This window comes from Urocitellus parryii, chromosome 8 (genome assembly GCF_045843805.1).
Source record: "Urocitellus parryii isolate mUroPar1 chromosome 8, mUroPar1.hap1, whole genome shotgun sequence".
In the NCBI taxonomy this organism is placed as follows: Eukaryota; Metazoa; Chordata; class Mammalia; order Rodentia; family Sciuridae; genus Urocitellus; species Urocitellus parryii.
Genome location: NC_135538.1, coordinates 25,966,716 through 25,991,975, shown reverse-complemented (window position 1 = coordinate 25,991,975; position 25,260 = coordinate 25,966,716). Strand labels below are relative to the sequence as shown.

Here is a 25,260-nt window from a genome sequence, read left to right as displayed (position 1 = left end):
TTTAAAATATTTAAAATAAAGAAAATGAATTTTAAAATTGTTAAAGTGAAAAATAAAACAACCTGAAGTAACATATGCTGGCAATAATAAATTTTTTAAGCTAGGGGTCCTTGATTTTTCTATTTCCTCAAAGACTTAGAAAGCAGCAGGGAGGGCTGGGTTTATTGCTCAGTGATAGAGCACTTGCCTAGCATGTGTGAGGCACTGGGTTCAATTCTCAGCACCACATAAATAAATAAAATAAAGGTTCAACAACAACTAAAAAAAAAATTAAAATAGAAACTCAAGGTATAATCTGAAGGAAAACTATATACACTTTTAAGGATACTGGTTATTTGGTTTAATTTCATTTCAAAACTTATCCTTTTACTTTTTCTTGACATATAATGGAATTACTTAATTGGTAAAAGAATGATGCTAAAATGAACATATTTCCACCTAGATGTCCTAACATATACGTCAAATTTTAGATGTATAAGACTGAAGTCTTAATTCTTTCCCCACAAACCTATTATCATGACAGCCTTCCTCATCTCCCAGCTACAGATAAAAAGCCCCAAAATTACCCCTGCCTCTTCCCTCCAATCCTCTTATACCACAGAGGTAAGCAAGCTCTGTGGCTTTCTAACAAATGTTCAAAATTCAGCCCCAAATCTGACTACTTCTTAGTATATCCACTGCTACCACTCTAGATTGAGCCACTCTCTTCTCCTGCCTGAATTATTATAATTCTCTCCTGAACTGTCTCTCTTGCCTTCTTTTGGTCTATTACTATTAGAACTGCCAGAGTGACCTCGTTTTTTTGTTTTGTTTTTTTAAAGGAAGTTCAGATTATTTCACTTCTCTATTCAGAATCTTCTAATTGCTTTTCCATTCAGTAAAGGTCAAAGTCTTGTACTGCTCCTTGCTACTATTCTACCACTTACTACTCTGACTTGCCAAGTCTTTTATTACACATCTGTTTGCAGTCCCAACAGAAACAAGTTTCCTTTTTTAAGGTTTTACTAATTCCTGTGCCTTAATTCATCCTTCTTTTAGGATTCAAACAGCTGAATCACTCTGCTCCTTCAAGTTTTGACTCAAATGCTATCTTTTGGTAAGGCCTTTTTTGAACACTTTATTTAAAATGGCATTCCTTCTTCCCTTTCCAGTCTTATTTTTATACATGGTATTAATTACCTTCTAATTTAAGAGCTGCCCTCCCTCTTATTATCTTATCTCTCTTACGGAATATAAACTCTATGTGGGCAAAGATTTTTTCTTTTTTGTTTACTGCTAAATTCCCAGTACCTTGAACAGAACTTGGCACTTAGTATCTGATTAACACTGGCTGAATGAATAAACATATCCACAATGTTTTGTGAGACAGAAAGAAAAAATGTTGATAGAAAAGAGCCAATGGACCAAGCTGGGAGGGAGCAGCCTTCCCTCAAGCAGGTGGCAATGAAGAGTGGCCATTTGTTCACAGACAGGGTAGGATGATTAAAAGAGCTGACTATCTTCTACTTTACTCAGTGAAGACAGCACTAAATGGCTACACATTTGAAGCACTCAGACTTTTAAATCCATCCACACTTAATATACTTCAAATAGAAAGTGTGAGGCAAATGTTTCACTTACTTACCTACAGTATTTCCAGAAGCAAATTTCACAGATGAATTTATCTTATTTTCTTCTGAAAGGTCAGATGGTTTCACAAGTAAGGGGCTGGTCGGATTAGTATGATCTAGTGGAGAATTAATAGGTAAAAATACAAATACTAGTATTTGAATTGATAAATTCATAAAGTTCAGAATATAAAACTACATTTAGATATTCCAAAAAAGTGGCAAATAAATCCATGAGATATTAGACAAAATAATATTTTTTAATAAAAATAAATGTAAACCTGTTTATATGGAATTTCATCATCGGCCATAATAAGATACTTGATAATTAATGATACTAATTCACACAAGAAAAAAATATCCACCTTTCAGAAACTTTAACCAAAATATTTAGTCTAAACTGACGGGAAATTCCAGAAATTCAAGTAAAACAGACAACTTACAAAATTTATACAAAGGCCAAAATCTACTTTTACATATCTTTTTTAGTTAAAAACTGAACACACTTTAAATAATTCATGATGGTGACCACATAAACCCAGGGTTATTGGAAAAGTCACATTTCCACATGCTCTTATTCTAAAACCTTATACTTTAAGATCAGTAATTTGCTTTAAAAAACTGCAACATAGGCCAGTGCAGTGGCACATGCCTATAATCCCAGCAGCTTGAAGCTGAGGCAAGAGAATCAGAAGTTCAAAGCCAGTTGCGGCAACTTTAGCAAGATCCTGTCTCAAAATAGAAAATTTAAAAAGGGGGCGGGGGAATAGGGATGTGGCTCAGTGGTTAGATTCAATCCCTAGTACCATAACCAAAACAAAAAACTGCAATATAAGCAAACACACGTGTCTCAAACACAATAATTAGAAAGCACTAGATTTGAAAAATAAGCAATTAAAATACAATCTAGTAACATCTTCCTTACCACTGCCAGTTCTTTTAAGTTCCATTTCTTGCATGTGGATTTTGCTTGGAGTCATACGAATGGGAACTGGATGAACAATAGCAGTATCCTAAAGATAAAGGGAGTAAATATAAATTTTGTATTTAAAATGTCAAGTTAATACCATTAAATAACCAAAACTAACAACAATGCAAAAACTAGTAGATAGATTTTTCTCATTTACACTAAGGTAAAGATGAGAATAAGTTTTCATAATCAAAAGCTTAGTTGATTTTATCAAGTCAAATTAGTTGATTTTATCAAGTCAAATATTCTGATTTCTTTTATAAAAAGTACATCTTAAATTGAGTGATCAAACATTTACATGAATAAATTCTCTTATAAAAACACAGTTCACAACAATATTCAAAAGCAATTTAAAATGGTCTGATGAAATTATACAACTGTTAAATCCTGAGGTTAAAGTAAACTATTTCATGAAAACCCAGACTAAAAACTCATTTTCGTAGACTACTTAAGAAAATTTGATGATTTTTTTTCACCTATAAAACAAAGATAATGAGCTGTCAATTTAATTGGGATAGTGGGCACAATACAACCTTTCTATGGAATTGTTCAAACTGTTAAAAACAGAGTGCCTCAAATTTTAGCTCAGACTTCCACAAAGGAACTCATTATTTCAGAAAACAAGTAAGACTCCCTGTCTAACTTGCTAATACTTTTCTTCTACCATTTCCACGATGGCAATATATCTAACTTGGTGAATGGTGATTTTAGAGGCATAAAGAAGCTATTTGTATAAACTTTTGTAAATAATGAAAGAGCAAAGGTAAGGAAGAAGAGGACGAAGACTAATGGAGACATCTCAGAAAGGGTGGGAGAAGAGTGAGGTGCCCTGGGACATGGAGAAGCCTCATCCTGACCCCTAGCAGAGGAATCAGAGCATCTGAATTCACAGCAACAGACCAGCTGAAAAACATGGCCAAGGGAGCTTGGCTCCTCTTATGAGGAATCAGTTCATACTCTGTACGTGCTGCAGTTAAAAACAAATTTGAGACCCTTCAATTTCAAATATCTATTAATGAGTTAAGTTTATAATTTAGTGTAGAGGATGCTGAATTTTAGTTTATACTGGACACTGTTTTGGTGATAATACTGCGTTAACACCAAGTCCATGAGAGGGAAAGTTATGTTCCTGCATATGGTCTCTTACTAGACCAGCCTCCTTGGCTTATTCTCATCACCTTAAAATTCAATTTATAACAAATTCTTTAGAGCTACTATCTTGATAAAGTCATTCAAAGTAATTTCCTGCTCCTATACTTAAGAGAATTTTAAATAGGGTTAATATTTATCCAAGAAGCCTAACATTTCCCCTATACATCCTAAAATTGTAGTTATAAAGACCAACATTACAGATGGATCAAAGTTTAGATTTCTCATAATGAGTGACTCTCAAAATATAATAACACACTTAAGATACTGTTTAAGTTATAGTTGCAATACAAAAAACATGGCTTTAGGGGTTGGGAGTAGAGTGCTCACCTTGCATGCACAAGGCTCTGGGTTCAATCCCCAGCACCACAAAAATAAATACACACACACACACACACCCACCCACCCCATGGTTTTATACATGACTATTTTCTTAATTCATAATTTCTTATAATGCCAGAGTTTCAATCTTTGTTAATCTGTAGATGTGAGTTGTTTCTCTTTGTAGTTATATATTTAAAAAAATATATTTTCTACTTGTCAATGGATCTTTATCTTATTTATTTATATGCGGTGCTGAGAATTGAACTCAGTGCCTCAACATGCTAGGCAAGTGCTCTACCACAGAGCCACTCCCACATGTGCTAGGCAAGTACTCTACTACTGAGCTACTGCCCCACTCCCAGTTATACACTTTTTTTTAGCTGATGGTTTTGAAAGTCCTTTTCTATATTTCTTTCTTGCAATCTGCACGTCTTTTACACACTTCTGTATTCATTTTTTTCTGATGCACAGGAGCTTCAAAACATTCTGCATTTGTTTTTTCAGTGTGTGATAAATATATTCTTGTTACTGAGTTTCCTTTATTATGTTCTTGATATATAATATAATTTCAATTTGGCCTAATTAACTGCTTTTTTTTTTCTTTTTGGTATTGGGGATTGGATCCAGAGGCACTTTGACACTGAGCCACATTTCCAGCCCTAATTAACTGTTTTTTTAAAAACAATTTGTGTAAGTGGTACCTTTAATTTTTTTTTCTTTTCTCTCAAAGTCTTAAAAGATACATGACTTCTTTTCAATGTTTTATAATCTTGCCTTTACATTTACTATTGTATCAGAAGGGAAAGGTTTTTGTTTTAAACGTGATGCCAGGAAAGCAGCTAAGTTCAGTTTTGTTTATTCCTCTCAAAATGTTCTTGAAAAAAATCTGTAGCCTAAAGTCTTGGGCACTGTATTTTTTACTATATCCATAGATAAATTTGTATCATTCTAATCACTTACAAATTATAGATTATTTGACTGATTAATATATAAGTTGCTAAAATAGGTAAACCTGACTCTGAAGGTGATTTTCTACTTTCCTTTTAGTTAATTTTTGCTTTATGTATTTTTAATTTATCAGGTACAACATTAAACTACATTGTAGTTCTCAGGTAAACACATTTTGTCATTTAATTGTACATACTAGGCAAAATATAGCTCTGTATATTTACAATTTTAGTTGCATAAATAAGTGTTATAAGAATCAGAATTCACCATTCTAAGACAAAATCAAGGAAAAAGAAATGATAGCACATGTGAAAATAATTTCTGATTCCAAACCCAAACAAATCAGGGGGAAAAAATGTCAAATTTAGATGCTTCAAATTTGTAACATTTAATATATATTCTATGTGTATAAAATCAGATTTATAAAATTTAAAATAGTTGGAAATATTAACTAGTATTTGTATCCATTTGTGGTATAAAAAAGGGAGGTCAAGAAAATCTGGAATGTTCTGTAACTTCACTCAGGTCTTCTGTACCAACAAATCAATATTCTGTAGCACACTGTATTCATACAACTACTGGTTGCTGTGGTTCTACAATGGCTTTAGTCCAGTGGATCTACTGACAGCAGAACATGGTAGTGCTTTGATGAACTTGACACACATGAACACGTCTAACCTCAGATTAAGATATCAGAAGTTGCATTTATGACTGTAATGTGCAGCAAGACAGGGAGTTTTCACTTTAAGCATTTTAGCATCCACATGAAGAACCAAAATGTATACAAATCTCTTAGTCCTAAGACACATGTGCCATAAGATGCCAAAGTAACACTTTTCCGGCTCCAACCTACTGTTTCTAGGGGAGGAAACAAAATTGGCTGGCCAACATCTTCTTATCTAGTCAGATTACCCAAATCCTTCAGGTAATCCATTTCTAATCATTCATGGCACATCTGTGTTATGTATTTGGTGTGATTTTACATAATGCAGTACTTTATTGAATTATATATATTATATATGTATCTCATAGATCTAATTTTTCTACATGCCTTAAATGCTATTATTCTTATCTGTCTGAATCCAGTCCTGCCTACTTTTCATTCCCATGTCAGGGAATTAGGTATTAGACCTCTTGATCCCTCTTGCTTCAGTTAATTCACATTGTTGCCTAAGTGATCTTCCCCTTACTGTCCTTGCCATCTCATTTGGGTACTCTGTGATATCTCCTGGTGCTATTACCCTGTGAGGTGAAATTCAGCTACTTACTCTAGCTTATGAAGATTTTCTCAATCTACTTTCAACTACATTTCTCAGCTCCCACTGTTCCTCCATAGGTATGTGCACCCTATACTATGACCACAATGAACTGATCCTGCTCATGAAACTCTCCCTGCCTGGACTACCCTTGTCCATTTTGCCAATGTCTATTTTCAGTGAAGACTAAGCATACTACTATAACCTCTTGTGAAATCCTTCCCACATAGCCAACCCTTTCTCTGCCTACAGGTTTATTCAGCTGAAAATGAGATAATTAGAATCTTAATTTCATAGGAACTCTGAAAGCCTAATAACTAACCATCCCAGTGTACATATGAGGTCACTGTGCTATGTAAGTGCTACAAATCAGTTTGAAGCTTTTCATAGATTTTTTATTTTATTGAGCAAAGGGTTAATTACCCAAGATTTAGTTCCTTTTTAATATTCCATTATATATTTTCAACACTGAAGGGCTGGGCTGTAGGTCAGTGGTAGAGTGCTCGTCTGGCATGAGTAATAACTTGAGTTCAATCCCCTAACTAACTAAATACATCACTGAAAGGTAAGTTAAATTCACATAAAAACTTTAGTTTTATTGTTTTTATCTTCTCCCTTCTAATCTGAAAGGGTCTCATTTATTTACTTAAAATCCTTATTTATATAAGCCTTGCAAAGGATTATCTGGGATTGTGGCTCCAGGCTATGCTCTATAAACAGTCAATATTTTAGTTAGTATTAAATGAAGGTTAAGAAACTCAGATTCTAAAGCACACAATTAGGAGAAAGGAAGGCATTCTCCCAACTGAAAAATTAAAGATTACAGGTTAGAGAACAAAGTTCAGGTTTAAGCTTACCGACATAAATGAAAAAAAGATTTTCTAGATGTCAAGAGTATAAATACTTAAGAATGTCAACTTAATTTTTCCCCATTTTTTCATTTGTTCTTTTTACATATATATGGCAGTAGAGTGCATTTTGACATATTATACATATATGGAGTATATTTTCCCATTCTGTGATTGTACATGATATGGAGTTAGCTGGTCATGTATTCACATATGAACATAGGGAAAGCCATGTCTGCTCAGAATGCCAATTAAAATGATCAAATTCAGAAGTCTAACTTCAAGTTTAAAATGTCAAGCATTCTGTATTTTCTTAGTCTCTTGTCTACCACACTAGAAGTAACAAAGTATACTTTTAAACACTCATAAATTAGGATATTATTTCCAAGTAAGAACATCACTTGTAATAAGCTTAACATTCCTCTATATTTCCTGGCAGTCATGAGTCAATTTATTTTGACTCTGAGCTCTAGATTTTTATATATAATGTTCTTACTTTGTCTCACAAAGAGTTATAATACTACGTGTGATTATTTTCACTGTCTTGTAAGGGTTAAGAGATTAAGATGATTTTTTTTCTATAAAATACCTTCATTAAATAAACAAAATTAACTGGATTATATATTTAAAAAATTAGCAGGTAGAAATAAAATAGGGAACTCTTTAAAGCTTAAAACTTGTCACTTCCCAAAAGATCTTAATTATGGCTGCTAATAAGCAGCAAAAATTTCAACTGTTGGCTTTATTTCTCTTGCATTTTTCAGATAAAAGTAAAAAATAAATGCCTTAAATATACTAACAGAAGCAAAAGGCACAGAAGATCTACATATAAATTGGTCCCTGAATATTTTAATAGACTATAAACATTTTTTAAAGGCCATATATTATGTTTGAATTAAATGACTGTAACAGCATCCTCTATATTTCAAATACAAATTCTATAAAAAATTTTTTTTAGGTGATAGACCTTTATTTATTTATTTCTGTATATGTGGTGCTAAGAATTGAACCCGGTGCTTCACATATGCCAGGCAAGTGCTCTCCCACTGAGCCACACTGAGCCCAATACAAATTCTTTAAAATTTTATAAGGCACCCAAAATCCACTGATTGAAACTGAGATATTTTATCTTTAAAGCCACTTCTCCAAATCCATATTAAATGATGAAGCCATTTTAATACTTAATTATTAATTGCCAGCTGCTAAATCTAAGAATGCCTGTGTCACTTTCTACATAGCTCACTTAAGAAAACAAAACCAAAAAACCCTACCTTTACACTCTTCTTCCCTTACTACTTAATTCCTCTTTTCTTTTTGGAAAGTGCTTATTAGCATGGAGAGAGAGAGAGAGAGAGAGAGAGCGCGCGCGCGCGACCGCGCGCGACCGCGTGCAAAGGCAGAGAAATGAACAGAGAGAAAAATAATTTAAAGTTTTGAAGTTTTCAAATAACTTCAAGGACAGGAGGGGCATAGATGAAATTAACTTTATAGAGATAAAATTAATTTTTACATTCAGGATATGAACTTTGTAGCATTTTCAAAAAACACAGTAAACCACAGGAAGACAAAACAGGTTCCTTTGCACAAGAGGAATTTTTGACAAATAGCTATGTATTGTTTTACTGAACTTGATTCTATCTAACAGAACTTAACATACTAATTAAACAAAAGCCTATCATTTGAAGTGTTTTTAAAAAGATGACACTGCATAAATATTTACATACACAGTACATATTACATGATGCATAAGCATACAAATAATATTTACATAAGTGTCACTACATTGAAATACGTAGTATGTTAAATAAAACATACATTTAATTAGCAAATGACAACATGGTTAACCAAATCAATTATCACAAAATGCTTCTTTAGACACATGTACCAGATTTTAAAAGCATAGTTTTTCTCACCAAAATAACTAGAAAATACAAGAAATGGAAAAAAAAAAAATTCTTTCCACCATTAAACACACAAAAATTGAAAAGTCTGCCAACATTTCCCTCTAAGCACTATACTGAATCATGCATAGTGGCTAAAAAACCATAATAAATGGAAATTTGGGTTAATAAAATTAATTTCAAACAAGCAAGCTAAGTGATTGACTTACAGGATCAGCTGGTGCAATGTTAGAATCAAATTGGGTCAGAGTTTGTGAGCTTGAAGAGCGTTCACTAAATGTCTCCCACTGCTGAACAGACAGAGGAGAGACAAGTCAGCATGATGAGAAAGATGGAGTAAAAGATCACTGGAGAAGATTTAGCAAAGTAATTCAGAGGTTGCACTGCAAGCTGTGTTTCATAGGTCTAACATTATTATGTAACTTCTATTTTTCCATGAACATCTTATACTTATCTATCTTGGGTCATTTTGAATAAAAGGCAAACAGTTTCACAAGCAGATATCAACTGAATAGTAATAATTTTTTGTAATCTCTACTAAAGAGATTCATAGCCTTACAGAATTAAGATTCAAAACATAATACAGGACCATATTGTGAGTGATATAAATGGCTATCAAGTGAAAATGTAAAGGAGTTTGTCTAGCCTGGAAGAAAGAATAATCCTTCTTTTAAAATTCAAACGTTAATGCATTGACTTGGTAATGGTAACAAAGTTTTGATTAAAACAAAGCAAGTCAGTGTGACTTGCCAGTGCGACCCCTGAAAGATGATTCTATTATGTTCGTGCACATATTTTATACATATGCATAGATATTTAATAAAATATAATTGAGACAAAATGCAAGGAATTCTGGAATTAATATGTTTGCGCTTATGTCAACCTGTAGCAAGTCAACCCCTGCAATCAGCACAAAAAACAGGGCCATGCTAGTTCACAAGATGGAATCGCCAATCAGGCACCCCCCTCCCCGTGCTAGAAAAATCAGAATGCAGCCACAATGAGAGCAAATCAAGCATTTGAGTATGTGTTATATATAGAAGATGTATATGAAGTATTACGTATCTAAAAGAGGTACACAAAGAAATATCATACCTCTTAAAATAGTGGATAATTCAATATTAATTACAGTAAATTCCATTTGTTGTAGAGATCTTAGTAATATGTACAGAATTTTTACATTAAAATCGTCAGTTAAATCAGATTCTTAAAATTTATCAGTTATCCTCTGAAGAGGGAAAAACATCTACACATATACAATATATACAAACAAATGTTTACACACAGACACACAACTACCCATTCACCAAAATTCTTTTTATAATTCACTTTGGGAAAGTATAGTTTTATGCTTCAAAGTTCAATTTACTATTTAAAATACTGATATTCAATTTGAGAAGACATGTAGAAGTCAGCAATTGAGTGCACTATTAAAAATTATCTACAAAAATGGGCAATACAATCTTTCATCAATTTTTTCTGCAGATTAGTTTTAGCATGAAAAATAAGATAAACAAGAAATAGTGATGCACCCAAAGTATTTTAGGTAGAAAAGCCATAATAACTCACTTCTATCAGGAGACATCAGTTCAAGGAAGTGACTTAACAATATCTGTTAATACAATTGTTTTCTTCTTCAACAATTATTGTCAGCAGGATTCATAAGGAATTTTTAAAAACCTAATTAACTGAAAAAAGTTCAAATACAGAAAACTTTGGCAAAAAGAAGGCATATATGCTAACACCCTGCTTGGGTGTCATGAGGTTTGTCCTGGTTTTACAAGACTATCTGTAAGCAATTTGGAGGGACGAGATTCTCCTCTTCATGACTTTAGTATATGGTTAAGAGCACAAGGCTCTGGAACCAGACTACTGGAATCCTATTTGGGCTTTGCAAACTTGGGCTAGTTATATTCCATAACCTCTCTGTACTTCAGTTTCACCATCTGTAACGTGAAATTAATACTACCTACTTCACAGGAGTATTCTGAGGATTTAAGGAGTTAATATAGATAAAGAGTTTTCTGGACAGAACTGGAACATCAAAAGTGTTCAACAAATGTTAGTGATTATCATTAGTGTTATCCCCTGTACTACCTAATCCATATCCACAGGTACTAAATTAAAGTTAAAAAAAATATTAGTGTTTTGGTGGTAGATAATGAAAATAAAATCTAAATTTTATATCCTAAGTAACTAAATAGGTATCATTTAAAATAGGTATCATTAATACATCTTAAAAATCAATGTTTTATTAGCTTTTGATATTTCATATAAAGCAAAAAAAATTACCACTTTTTTGGTATTGTTAGCAAATACTAGAAAATAGAACTTGATAGGAATATTTAAGCAGGCAGTCAGCAACTAGTGGAATCAGAACTGAGAAGGGACTTCCAGCCCTCGTCTTTAACGCGTTAATAGCATGTGATTTCATTTAAAATGAACACGGGCTTAGGAGTTGAGACTCATATAAGAGCTGCTCTTATTTACAAACTGATAAAAGTAGGCTAACAATACTCCTTTTATTCTGATAGTGCCTTTAAAAAAATGATAGAAATGTAAATGCAGTGAAAGTAATATTTTCAAGAACACTTATCTACTCTCCATAAACGTTCTACTGGCCAATTTTTCAAGGGCTTAATCCCCTTCTCTACAAAAACATATTAATAGGTTTACATCTGATGGTAGGACATTTGGTATAATGTTATAATGCTTAAGACACAGTCTTGGCTGTGGTTGGGTGTTTACAAAGCAGTAAAAATAGTACAAAACTGCCAGTTACTTCTCTGTTTTCCAACTGTCCCAAATTAACTAGGGTACTCTTTAATCTAGTATTTTTCTGGCTTTCAAGAACATGGAAAGCACAGAAGCTTCCTGAAAGTTAATAAACTCTTATTTTTGCAGTACTACCTAAAGAAAAAAAGATAATTTATTCATAAAGAGAAATGCTCTCAGGCTGGAACAGTGGTTTCCAAATGGAGTCCTCCAGAACCCTAAAGTTCAACAAAGCGTCCTCAGGAGGTGCCTCAGGGGAGGGGGGCCTCAGGCCCTCTTCCTTTATTCTAAGCAAAGTGATCCTTTATTGTTTTATATGATAGAACTTTGAAGTCACTGGAGAACAATGCATTTGTCCCAAATTCTATTTTGCATACTATGCTTGGTCACATTTAGACAAAACACTCCGTTTAATATTGAATAAGGTCACAGAAAATATCTTATTCCTGTGGAAGGCATGCCTAGTGACATCACATCACTTCCAATCCCAAGATTCCAATTGTATTATCATGTACCTAAGGACTGAGATGGCATGACTCATTAGACAAGGCAGCTGACTAGTATCAAAGGACTTGTATTAAAATCTTAGCTCTTAAATCTCCTGGAAATGAGATCTTGGCCAAGTCATTCACTTTGACTTTTAACTTCATTCATCTGCCCCAACTAACTCATAATATTTTAGTGGGGATAAACAATGGAAACCAAATGACAGTGCATGTACATTAAAAACTTCAAAAGTTACATCATTACAAACATTTATTTATCAGTTATATTAACTATGCATGCATGCTCAAAGAGCTTTATACTGACATTAACCTGTTTGAAATTTCTTACCTTAAAAATGCTAATTTTTAATTGAAAAAAAAAAAAGAAAAGAAAGAGAAGAAAAGAAAGCTATGCTAACCTCACTGCTTTGATTCAGCTCAGGCCAAGTCTGGTTTAGTGATGGCATTGATGGTGACTTGCTTGGAGGTGCTTCAGTAGGAGAGCCTGGCTGATCTCCAACATCTGTAATTTAAAAACAGAAGAATCCTCTATTAACAATATATTTTAGTTTAGAATATTTACTTATAAAAAAGCTAGCAGATGACTTTCCTAAGTAGTAATTTATAAACTGATTTTTCTTATGTTCGCCAAATAAACATTTTAATCATCAGACAAATACTCATTCATACTACTCTGTCTACCTGAAACCACAGTTTTTTTTAACTTTTTATGAAAATAAAAACTAGTTAGGAATAAGCAGAAGAGTGTTATACACGTTTATTTTACACAGTGATAATAAAATAAAAGGTCAAATGCTCTGACTCAGTTTCTGATATCAGGGATGGATTTTTTTATCAGCTTCCCAAAGTATATTCCTTGTAATACTAATCACTATAGTGACTTTCAAAAATTAGGTTTTTTTGCTCATGTAAGTTTGTGGGATACTATAATTCCCCGTTGGAGCACTCCCATGCATATCAAGACTACTTATGTCCAATAGTAAACATTTGTAAGTCAGTTTTTCTCAAACACAAATGCTTTTCATCACATAAAATTCTTCAATATTCTCTTGAAATATACTTTGGGAACTGCTGATTCATACTCATTAATCACATTTCCTCAACAAATCTTTCTTGATACCAAAAAAATGGAAAATAAAAGGAATTCCCAGTCATTAAAAAAAAAGCAAAAATCCATAAGCCCATATGAAACTTAAACCTTTCTTTTAGTCCTGTGGATTGAACCCAGACCTTGCACATGCCCTCTACCACTAAGCTATACCCCCAGCCCTTAAAACTTTTGTCATTACACTCACTGCTATTTATCAATAGCTACAAATCCATGACACTAATTCGAAATGATTTTTAATGTAAGTCAAAGTATCATACTATAATTTTAATTCTATTTAAGCCCTAATTTAAAATCTCTCTAAATCTACACTTAAAAATATAATTTCAAAGGTAACTAAATTCCCTAATTTTTCCAAGGTTTACACAGCTTTGAATATAATCCCAATCAACAAGGAGTATGTAATTTGTTTAGACCATATATCATTCACAATTCCAATATCTGTGTCTGTCTTTCTATTTGACCATGGGCAAGTTAAATAAAATAACATCCAAGTTTTTCCACCAGAAAGAAAGACACTTGGTATTAAGTGTTAGCTCTATACTTCAGATTTCTAAGCATACAGCCATATAATAAACCTACTGTTATTTGGCTTTTAATCTTTCAATTTAGTCATAAATTTTTACCTTTTAGTACCTAACATAGTTTCTAATACAGAATAGCACTCAAGTATTTACTGAGTTAAGTTGCTTTTTGTGTTCTTCATTACTGTCATTTTCTTAGAATCACAACTAATAGTTGGGAAAACTCTCAAAATTCTCCTTCTACCTGCTGTGTTTCATGACTCTCTCAAAATATTTCCCTTTTATGTACCCTGTAATTATACCTTTTATCATTATACCACATTGCAAGTTCTAGTTTACAGTCTAGCATTACATTTTGACTCCTATTTGTATTATAAATTGAAAAGATGTTCCTATTTCTTTCTGAGTCCTATACCTTCACAGTAACACGGAGTTAGTGTGAGAGCAATAGAGGCAGGAAGGCTTCAGCTATTGTTATATGAAGACTGCAGAACTCAAAGTTCTTAGAGAACTAGTGGAAAAATTATTTAGAATAAACAGTAATAAGTCATTTCTCATTGGATAGTTTGGTGTTTTTTTGTGGGAACCGACATTATAAACCTTTCTCCCCCCATCATAACAAAGGGAAAGGAAATTAAGGAAAGAAAGATAGCTGCTAAAAATATGAAATTTGCTAAAAGTGAAAGTCTCCAGGGCCATAGAAAATGAAGAAAGGTCTTTACGAGAGATCCCTGCCCCCCACCAAAGCACTTAAGTATTAAAGAAAAATAAATAGAATTAAATAGTATTAACTCTAGGGGGATTAATTTCCAAAAGAATCAATTTAAAGCCAGACTCTATTCTTTTCTCTTCAACATCATCTTAGGACCTTCTGAGGCTCTGGTTTGGCTTTCAGATCTCAGTTCTCATGATGTTGTTTTACAAATTCAGGGACAGACTATACCACATCCTCACCTCAAGGCAGTTATAATTTGGGAAGAGATCCAGATAATCTCTATCAGTGGTACAAAAGCTACAGTGGGTCTAGCCTCTTAAGGCTAAGAAATAAAATACTACTCACCCAAGTAATTATACTTTATTATCATTTCAATGATTATTTTCTTACAATCTCAGTTGTCAAACAATGGATCACTGACTTCTTTTGGGAATCTTTACAATTCTTTTTTTTTGGGGGGGGGCCTGAAAAGTCAAAATTATTCTTGTAATAATATTAGTAATTTTTCTTCCTGTGTTGATATTGACACTGATTCTGAAAAGCAACAGTGGTTAAAAGCACTACTGGTTCATCAAGAAGAATCACAGCAGTGATGACAAAATGTATTATTCACCCTCACATATATAAATTCAGAATTTTTACTATAATACAAAAAAATGCATGTTGCTCTCACTGAAGAATTTCATAATGAAGCAAATAATATTTAATTTTGATAAATTTTAGCACTAAAAACACACCTCTATAATACTCTGTGACAAAATGGGAAATATATATAAAACACTTCTGTTGCATATCAGGGTACAATGGTTGTCTCAAAGAAAAATATCTATGTGATTCAGCTGTAAGCCAAACTGACCACTTTTCATAGAATACCATTTATCTTGAGGGAACAGTTTATAAACTATAAGTATTTGGATTTGAGTATTAGACATTTTCTCAAATGAATAAAGTGAACAACTATTTTCAGTATTTGTTACTAATGACAAATTTTAAGCTTTTAGGAAAAACTTATAATTTTGAAAAATGTGTATATATATCCATAACCTTAAGTGTTTCCTAGCACATAAAGACTTCTCTGATGAGACAGGTTACAAAATTAACAAATACGCCTTTTTGCCAGTTATGGTCGTGCCTTCCTATAATCCCAGATATCCGGGAGTCTGAGGCAGGAGGATTTCAAGTTAGACACAAGCCTCAGCAACTTAAGAGAGAACTTGTCTCAAAAAGGGTTAGGGAAGTAGCTCAGTGGTGGAGTACTCCATATTCCCTGGTACTGCCAAAAAAAAGTAAAATATTTTTGATATTTTATAATGAAACATCTCAATATGTAAAAGATCTGTATAACTCAATAAACTCTGATTTTTATAAATAACCACTATATTATGATACAAAATCATTCATGGATAAAGGGTTCATTCAAAGTACAAGGCATATCAATGAATTTTAATGTTTAACATTACAAAAAATTCATTAATATGGTTTCAGCTTTCACACTGCAAATAACTTTTAAGAAATTACAATTTGTGTGTGTGTGTTTTTGGTGGTGGTACTGGGGATCCAATCTGGGGTCTTGCACATGCTAAGTAAGTGCTCTACCAACTGAACTACACCCCCAGTCCACCATTTGTGTTTGATGCAGTACCTAAGAACAGTCAACAATATCTGAAAGCAGTATATAATAGTATTTCCTTTTTCTATGCAAAGCTAGATTTTCTTTATGTATTTTAGGAATTAGCAACTTTTCTTTTTTAAGCAAAGATCTAGATAATAAATTTTTTAGGTTTTATAGGCTATATAGCTTCTACTACAACTATTCAACTCTGCCACTATAGTACACAGACAGCCACAGACAATTTGTAATTGAATGAGTGTGGCTGTATTAATATTTTATTTATGGTAACTAAAATACGAGTTTCACATAATTTTCATGTATGATGACATATTATCCTTTTGTTTTTTTCAATGATTAAAAAAACCCACTCAATTTGTGCAGTATACAAAAACAAGCAATAAATTGGATTTGAGCTGCAAGGCTTGGTGTTTGGAGCCCAGATTTACCTCAAACAAAATAAGATATCCAAAAGACTAAACACAGAAATAAATATGACAATCTAGTTGACTTATATTAGATAGGTATTAAAAAAAATACAAAACAATGTCACTCTTTTCATAATTGTTGTATTTTGGAGAACACAGTTATTTTCCTAAAGATATTTATGCTAATATGTACAGGGTGTGTTACTGTTGTTTTTAAGTAATAAGTATTTTTTAAATGTTGGGGTTGGGGAGATAGGAAAAAATTAAAATATATCTGTTTTAATTTCTAACAGGATGACTATTGATAGATCTTACATGAACAAAGACTCCTGAAGCACAATTTGTAAGAAGGAAAAAGGATCCCGAGACTAATAACTTGAAAAAAATTCCTGTCCTAGCAAATCCAAAAAGTACTTCTGGGACAAATTTGCAAAATTATACATTGTTTCTTTCCTACTTCATATATAAAACAACAAACAGCAGTAGGCAAAGAGCAAAATGAGCAAACTACCTATATTCTAGAAACCAACAATCATGAATCTGGGGAGAAGCATTAGATATGGATGCACCTCCTTCAATTTTGCTCCCTGTAAACAAGCAAAGAGCTTACTGCCCCCACAAAAGTTAGGCTTCAAGACTATCTTTCCGGAGGCAGGGGTGTAGTTTTACTCTTACCTGATGCAGTGTTCCAACCTAGCCTCCTGCTGGAACACTGTGTCAACCCTGCCTTCCTCCTGAGGGTTCTGCTCTGCCCTGACACCATCAGAGCATCAGGGCTGAAAAAGAAGAGCATGAGCCTAAATTGTTTGTTAAAGCTAACCCCCAAAGGGCTTTTACGTAAAGAAAGTTTCTCTCCAGGTATAAAACTGGTTTGTCAGGAATAGACAAACCAGTATGATCATACTGGGGAATGATATCTAGTTTATTAACACTGGCAGCAGTTTTCATCCTTCTACCTTTCAAAGAATCTGGAAAATTCATAGGTTCAGTCCAATACAATGTACCTGCTGAAAGCTTCTTTACTAGAGAACTTCAGTGTTGTTTTAAATTTGTAACTATCCATCCTAAATTTATTTTTTATATTATATTTAGTATATTAAAAGTTATTTCAAAAGTGACTGCTAGCTCATTAGTCTTATACAAATATATACACTCCCCTGAAGTCTTATGGTTTAAAATTTATTCTGCTTTCAAGCAGCAACCAAATCTAGGAAGTTCTTCAGTCAAGAAGGCTCAAGATTTCAACTTCATTTAAAAGCTTCATGAAGGCAAAACTATATCTACTATTTATTCAAAATGTAAATATTATTCTTATAATAAAAAATTAAAATAAAGAATAAATGGATTTAGCTGAATTTTAAGCTTTTAAGGAAAAGTACGGATAGCAACTCTTCCATTCTTATTTAAAAGGCAGGGATAAAAGCAATGCAAATGCAAGAGGAAATTAAAGAATGAATTTAAGATATGCTCTGTTTTGTCTTGAGTGATTATACTGGTATCAAAAAACTAAGTTCTATTTAAAAAATGAATTCCACTTCTCTCCAACTTCCACAAATTGGAATTTTTTTTAAGTAAACAGACCTTAAGAAGGTCTATGTAGAAATCCACCCATTTTAACTTAAAAAAATCAAAGCTTTTTTTTTTAATTAAAATAAAATCGTGCCCAACTAGGTGTGAAAGAAAAACAATACACCCAAAATTCTAATTATATTTTATCTGCTAACTCTTTCACAATACTGATGAACATATGATAGCACCTACAATTTGACTCAGCTATTCTACTAGAGATACAGAAGAGGTTCCCATTATCAAACAGTAGCTTAAAATGAACAAAGTCCATTTAATTTAAACTACTTAAAATAAGAACTAGTATCTCAAAAAAAGGAAAAGAAATATAATTGGGGCTTTGTCTTAAACACACAGAATATTGTGGAAATAAGTATTAAGAGCAAAGAATGAAAAATGTTAATTCTGAGTGTAATTTGGCAAAATTAAAAAGTACTGATTGAGTCTATGAATGCTTACTGAGAGCCTATTAAGGTTCCAGGATCCTGGGATATAGTACTAAGTAAGAAGACAAGGCCACCTCTCCTACAGAGTTCTCTAAGAGAAAACAGAACTGCCTTTTATTCCTTTTTCACTTTCATAGCACAATAATAAATAAAAAAGTCATTTCTGCAAAAACAAACAATTAAGGGAATCATTAATTATTTCCATGATCTGAAACTACAATCTCTTCAAGTCCTAACTGTAATTATCCTCATAGTTTTTCTCCTTTAAGTATTATCTAGCTTGGTTTGTCAATGTCTTGCAGTTGAGAAATTCTAATTACTCCCACCAATTCATTACATAGTGCTTTTTTGCCAATATTTGTAATTTATTGTATTGATTTTTTAGCTATAATAAGTACCTAGAAATGACAGTAAGAATGTGTGTGTATGTTGATGGGGTGGTTTGAGAAATAATTCCTTGAATGTAATGATGATGAGTATTAGTACATATTTTCATTATTTTTTTTCTCTGTAACTAACAGCACTTGGATAATGAATTTTCAAAAACCAAGATTGTTACTTTTATTGGTATGTGTGTGGGCGTGTGTTTAGGCTGTTTTGTTAAATTTTTTTTGATGTATACAAGAGAAGCTCTTCACAGTAATTAACTTGAATAAAGGTAGTCTCAATTTACATGGATTTCTAGTAAACTATTCATGAGAAGTTTCACGTGCCTTCTCTTACCTGGCTTTTAAAAATATTCATGATGGAAGTACTGCTTAGAGTTTGGGGAATATAAGCTATGCACTATAGATATAAGCTATGCACGTTTCAAGTGCACAGCAATGATTATGGAGAATATATCATATAAGCTATGCACGTTTCAAGTGCACAGCAATGATTATGGAGGAAAAGACAGGAAACACACCCCTTTTATATCTTTCAGTATCTCAAACAGATAATGCATTATATCTCAAACTGATACTTACATGATCAGTGTGTATGGAAAAAGAACAATTAAAAACTACCTGCTGCTCTGTCAATGTCCTTTAAAAAATGTAACTGCCTATTTATGTATTCAATTTGTACTCTGATAGGTGCTGACATACAACAAACAAAACTAATCCACTTACTATTCCCAGAGTTTATAGTTCAGTTTGAAAGAGAGATGAAAATGTATCATACAATCACAAAAGAATTGTAAAACTGTATCTGTGCTACGAAGAAGATTATTCTTTGGAGATTTGGATTTAAGATGTACAGTACCTCTACATTTTTTTCCCCTTAAGAAACAATACAGTAGCAGCTAGTAGATTATTTTAATTTTGTTTTAAACATAAACATTCTTGAATTCAGCTTCAGACACTGTTTCTGCAGATGAATTTTTTACATGCCTTTTTTTTTTGTAAAACAAATACCAAGTTTCTCTATTTTAGTTGCCAAATTCAGTGCTGACAGTACATATTTTAATCTGTTTATATAAGTACTTCTACCTCTGATTTGTAATTGTTTTATCTGCTATTTAATCCCATAAACCTGCTCAAATTATTTTTGAAAAAATATATATTTACCTCAACCCATGTCTACACATCTGAAGAAAGCCAACTTGTTACTTCCAGGAGCTCTAATTCAAGTTACCACTGTTTACCATCTATTTGACTGTTGGACTTATTTACCTGGTGCTGGGGATTGAATCCAGGGCCTCAAATATGCTAGGCAAGCACTCTGCTACTGAGCTGTTCCCTACCCCCTAAGAGTTTTAAATTCTAAGTATAGAATACTTGTACAGGTAATATTTTAGTATGTCCCAACATCACAAATATAATAAACTGCTATATTTTCAAGGTCAGAAAGGTATCAACAAAACTTTCTTACTTTGAAAATGGTACACATTAAAAGCATTAATCTTCTAATAATTCTTTACTGAGCAATTTAGTATATGGCTGCCAACACTCTAGTTCCTAAAGATACTTAATAATGAATGAGATACATTTTTTTAAAGAAGCTCAAAGTATAGTAGTTGAAAGGGGGGGGGCAGATTAAAGAAACAAGATTCAGAGTGATATATTCTATTCTGAAAAGTAAGCAAAGATGCTATGAGAAATCAAACAGAGATACTACCTTGGCCAATAGTCAAAACAGCTCTAAAGCAGGTATAACTGTGATCTGCCAGAAGAAACTATCTGGTTACTTCTCCCTTATGCACTTCTAAAAACACAGCTATTTATAATTTTTACGGACACTGACTGACCCACAGTAGCACAGGACAATTTCTACATTAAACAGGTTTTGTGTCATATGAATCCCAGGGTTATCATAGGTGGGAAAAAAAAGATATACTTCTTTCCTACAACCCCTAACTTAACAGAATTCCAAAATTTATCATTTATAAATAGACAAAACAGATGTGAATCTATGTGGTTAAAATTTTTATAAAAAAGCTAATCAGAAAACCATGTATTATATTTAGTCTTAAGCCTGTGATACCTCTAAAATCATAGTTAAAAAGCAATAGTGCACAGACATATGCAGGCAAAATATTAGCCTCTCTGATAAACAGATGTAACAAGTATAAAATGGACAAAAAGACAATTAAATAGATGTAACAAGTATAAAACTGGACAAAATGCCCAGAAAAGAACTACTTTCAGAACATCAGCCTTAAAATTCGGCAGTAGATATTTACTAAGGCAATGATTTTATTCAAATTAAATAAAAGAAAAACCCACTAATTACATGCAAAAGCCAGATTCAGCTATCTACATACATAGATGACAAAACCAGACAAGTCTCTAGAAAATTACATACAAAAGAGTAAAGTTAACTTAAATCATCTCCTTGTATTACTACACTATCAGTTTTCAAAAGCTTCAGTCATATAAAAACTCTATATCCAAGATTCAAATTTTTTGTTGTTGTTGTTACTGTTTAAAGGTGCAGGGGATCAATCCTTGGGCCTTGCACATAACCAGGCAAACACTCTACCATTGGGCTACACCCACTGTCCTAAGGCTTAATTTTTAAACCAAATAAAACCAGGAGTCTGAGGCTACTGCAATTTCTTCTTTTGGCAACTATCATCTGAGCTAAACAAAGGAGTTATTTGTTTATTTCTTAAGTAGATAAATCAAGTACTCTGAAACAAAACTACATAAATAAAGACACAGTTTTTAGCTTTAGTTCAAGTTAGAGGTTAAATGATACTTTATAAGTATCTGAAATAAAACCTTAGGATTCTCATTAAAAAAAAAAGTTCCTAAAAAAATAAAATCAATGCTAAACTCTTTATTTAATCGACCTACCGGTTGACAAAAGGTCAGTGTACAGGTCAATATGAATGGCACCTATTTCATATATTAGGTAGAGAAACAGAAGGAAAAGTAGAGTATTTGGTTGGAACTTGTCCAAGGTCACAGACATAACTGGCAAAACTAGAAGCACGCTCATATTATTGAGTCATTCTCTTCACAAAAGTAATCATATGTATGATTTCCTTTGGTATAACTTAGACAATAAAATTAGACGATAGACACTTCTGTGTTAAAGAGACGTTGCCTGATAAATGTTCATTTGAAAGCCAAATTCTGAATTTAGAAGGGAAGACTGAAGATAATAAAATGATTTTAAGGAAGCTTATTAATGTAACAAATTTCCCTTTATTCATTCAGAATTTAAGAATGCTAATTTTTACCCCTGATTTTTGGAAAAAAAAAACATTATTTAGAGTTTGGGAAATATAAGCTATGCACTGTAGATAAAACAATGAAACATGCCCATATTTAATGTGTACAACAATGATTATGGAGGAAAAGACAGGAAACACATCCCTTTTTATCTTTCAGTATCTCAAACAGATACACGTGATCAGTGTGCATAGAAACAGAACAGTTAAAAACCACCTGCTCTGTCATTTAAATGCCTATTTATGTATTCAATGTACTTTTAAAGAAAGCTATCAGTAAATACGATCACTTAACATTCTTGTTAACAAAATAATATTATCTAACATCAAACTCAAAACTTCCAGATTTCCTTACAATCTGCATTTTAAAAAGTTTGGTGTTTTAAAGGAAAATGTTTGTGATTGCAAAGGTCTAAAGATAAATCAGATGATTTCCTTTCAACAAATTAAGATGCATTAAATAGAAAGATGTTTATAACAAAGACAGATTATACCCACTTCAGACAATATATAATGTAATTAAAATAGAAGATAAATGTCAAAACTGTGAAATGCTCTTCAAATCTCAGCAAGTAACAAGTTAAAGATAAAACAATGGTATATATTCTTTATTTTTATTTATTTATTTACATATTTTTTTAAGTTGTAGGTGGACACAATATCTTCATTTATTTATTTATTGTGGTGCTGAGGATTGAACTCAGTGCCTCACATGTGCTAGGCAAGTGCTCTAACACTAAGTCACAACTCTAACCTCCTCTTTATTTTTAAAAGCTGACTAAAATAAATCCAAGTTCAGTCTACTTGTCTTTTCTAATGGCAAATCTATTTGCTCCTAATGGAAAGTCAAAGCTATTAAGCTACATTTTAAAATATATCTTGATTTTGTTTTAAATCAAGAATTATATTTATCAAGGCATGCAAACAGCTCCCTCTGGCTCCCAGTCTTACCTGCTGAATCTTCCAAATCAATCAGTTTGGGCATTAAGCTCTCAGGGAGTTTTTCTGGTAAGTCATAGCCGTTCTTTCTAGCAACCACCAAATGAAAAGCAGCACAAAACTCATCCAGTGTCAATGCACCATCTTTATCAAAGTCTGAGAGTTCCCTAGAAGACAAACTTACTATGAACACAACCATACTCTGCTTTGGATTCCTTTTTTTTTCTTTTCTCAAAAAATAGGAAAGAGATGTTCTTTCCTCCAAAAAGTACAAAGTCATGAGGTATAAAAATCCCATAGATGTGTAATAAAGATATATAATAAAGCAAATATAATTAAAATGTTAATCGTAGAATGAGGGTGGTGGGTATCTGGGTACCTATAATTTTTCAACTTTCCTACATGCTTGAAATTCTCATAATAAAATGCTGAAAAATAGTGTCAATAATTAAAGCCACCAAAAAAAATGACCTAATTTAATTTAGCCCATGTATTTAAGTAATAAAGTTTAAAGTAAGCTGTATATAAAGCCATGGACATTCTTTAAAATTTTGTTTTTATTGTTATCAAAGTTCAACATGTATGCATTTTAAAGCACTGAATAGAACTACAACACTCAATACAAAAATACGGCCTCCCACGCTGCTGTCCCCTACCACTTCTTAGATGTAAGGTCACCACTTTTGTATTTATTGCCTTTATCTATAAAGGGCATGCTAGTTCTTGGTATCTCAGTTTTAGGCATAATCTACCTACCTCCTATTACAGTACTCTACATGCTACTAAAAATTTATTACAAAATAATTTAGAAAACAGAGAAATATATTGATACCAAGTAGAAATAATGTTTATCTGATCATTAGTTTCAAACATAATTTGAAATTGTATTTTGTGTTCCAATGACCAATTCCAACTATGTGGCAGCTATCTAGAGAGTTTTAGTCTATGTTTAACATGGAAGCAAAGCATTGCTTTTCAACTTATGGCCTGCTATAGAACTTCAGGCCCTGAATGTGTCTGCTCTCATTAGACCTTATTAAACTTGATAAAAACCAAAACCAAAAGAGATAAGCAACAACCATGTATACTAGCTTTTATCCTATGCATTCATTATGCTAGCAACAAGAAAAGCTAATATTGTTTGAATTTTACAATATTCAAAAAATTTCCATATCACCTATTTCTACTATGAAAGGATGTCCACTATCACTTATTTCTTTCCTAGAAAGTGAGAGAGAAACTGGCTATTGTAAGGCCATACTAAATTCTTTGAGAACATTTTTGAATGGATTAATCTCATAGTTTTAAGGTTCTGAAATCTACCTGCTGGAAACTCCTTTGAAACAACCCATGTTACCCAACTAATGATATACCACACTTACCAAATATGAGAAAGTTCAAGAATAGGAAGTTTTGATTTGGTAAAAAACTCTTTAGCTGCAGATCCTGAAATATTAAAACAGTGTTAATGTTATTCTGAATGTATAGATCTAAAAACAGAATATGAGGTAAGAATAATTTTAGACTTTTTCTCATTGGGAAAAAGGTAACTATTATTGTGAATATGTCATATTTTTGTTCCTCAGTGATTATAAACTTTTTAGATAAATAATCTGAGAATTAATGATCTTTTATAATTAAAATCTAGGACCAATAAAACAATGTCTTTCAGATTATAAAATTGAGATTGTCCTGTCCCATCTAGGAGAACTTCTGTTTTCAACAACTCACCTGGAATAAATCCGTTTAGATCAGGCTGAATGGTTTTAAACTGATTTACATAATACTGTCTTTGTTCATCTGTTATTTTCCAGGGATCATCATAACTACTGGATTGCCTACGAATTTCATTGGCAGTTGTAGCTGAGGCTACAGTTCGTACTGTTGTCTGGTCCTGCAATGAAACATTTTTTCCTCAGTACAGTATCTATCTATATGATTATATGGACCAAGATTGCTAGGTTACTCATCCTTGATAGT

At 32.5% G+C, this 25,260-nt stretch overlaps 1 protein-coding gene across 7 annotated transcripts in view; it reads right to left on the bottom strand.

Annotated features, from left to right (window-relative positions):
- Positions 1-25,260, bottom strand: part of Reps1 (RALBP1 associated Eps domain containing 1) — a 76,750-nt gene that overhangs the window by 12,346 nt on the left and 39,144 nt on the right. For 4 of the 7 annotated variants that reach the window (XM_026391887.2, XM_026391888.2, XM_026391889.2 and 1 more), the window contains exons 6-12: positions 25,012-25,174; positions 24,663-24,726; positions 23,293-23,447; positions 12,683-12,786; positions 9,213-9,293; positions 2,533-2,620; positions 1,625-1,726 (exon numbers count right to left, since the gene is read on the bottom strand). In XM_026391887.2, coding sequence (XP_026247672.2) covers positions 1,625-1,726; positions 2,533-2,620; positions 9,213-9,293; positions 12,683-12,786; positions 23,293-23,447; positions 24,663-24,726; positions 25,012-25,174 — 757 coding nt within the window. The remainder of the gene's footprint in view (positions 1-1,624; positions 1,727-2,532; positions 2,621-9,212; positions 9,294-12,682; positions 12,787-23,292; positions 23,448-24,662; positions 24,727-25,011; positions 25,175-25,260) is intronic. The other 3 variants (XM_026391890.2, XM_026391891.2, XM_077801722.1) reach the window with 1 other exon arrangement.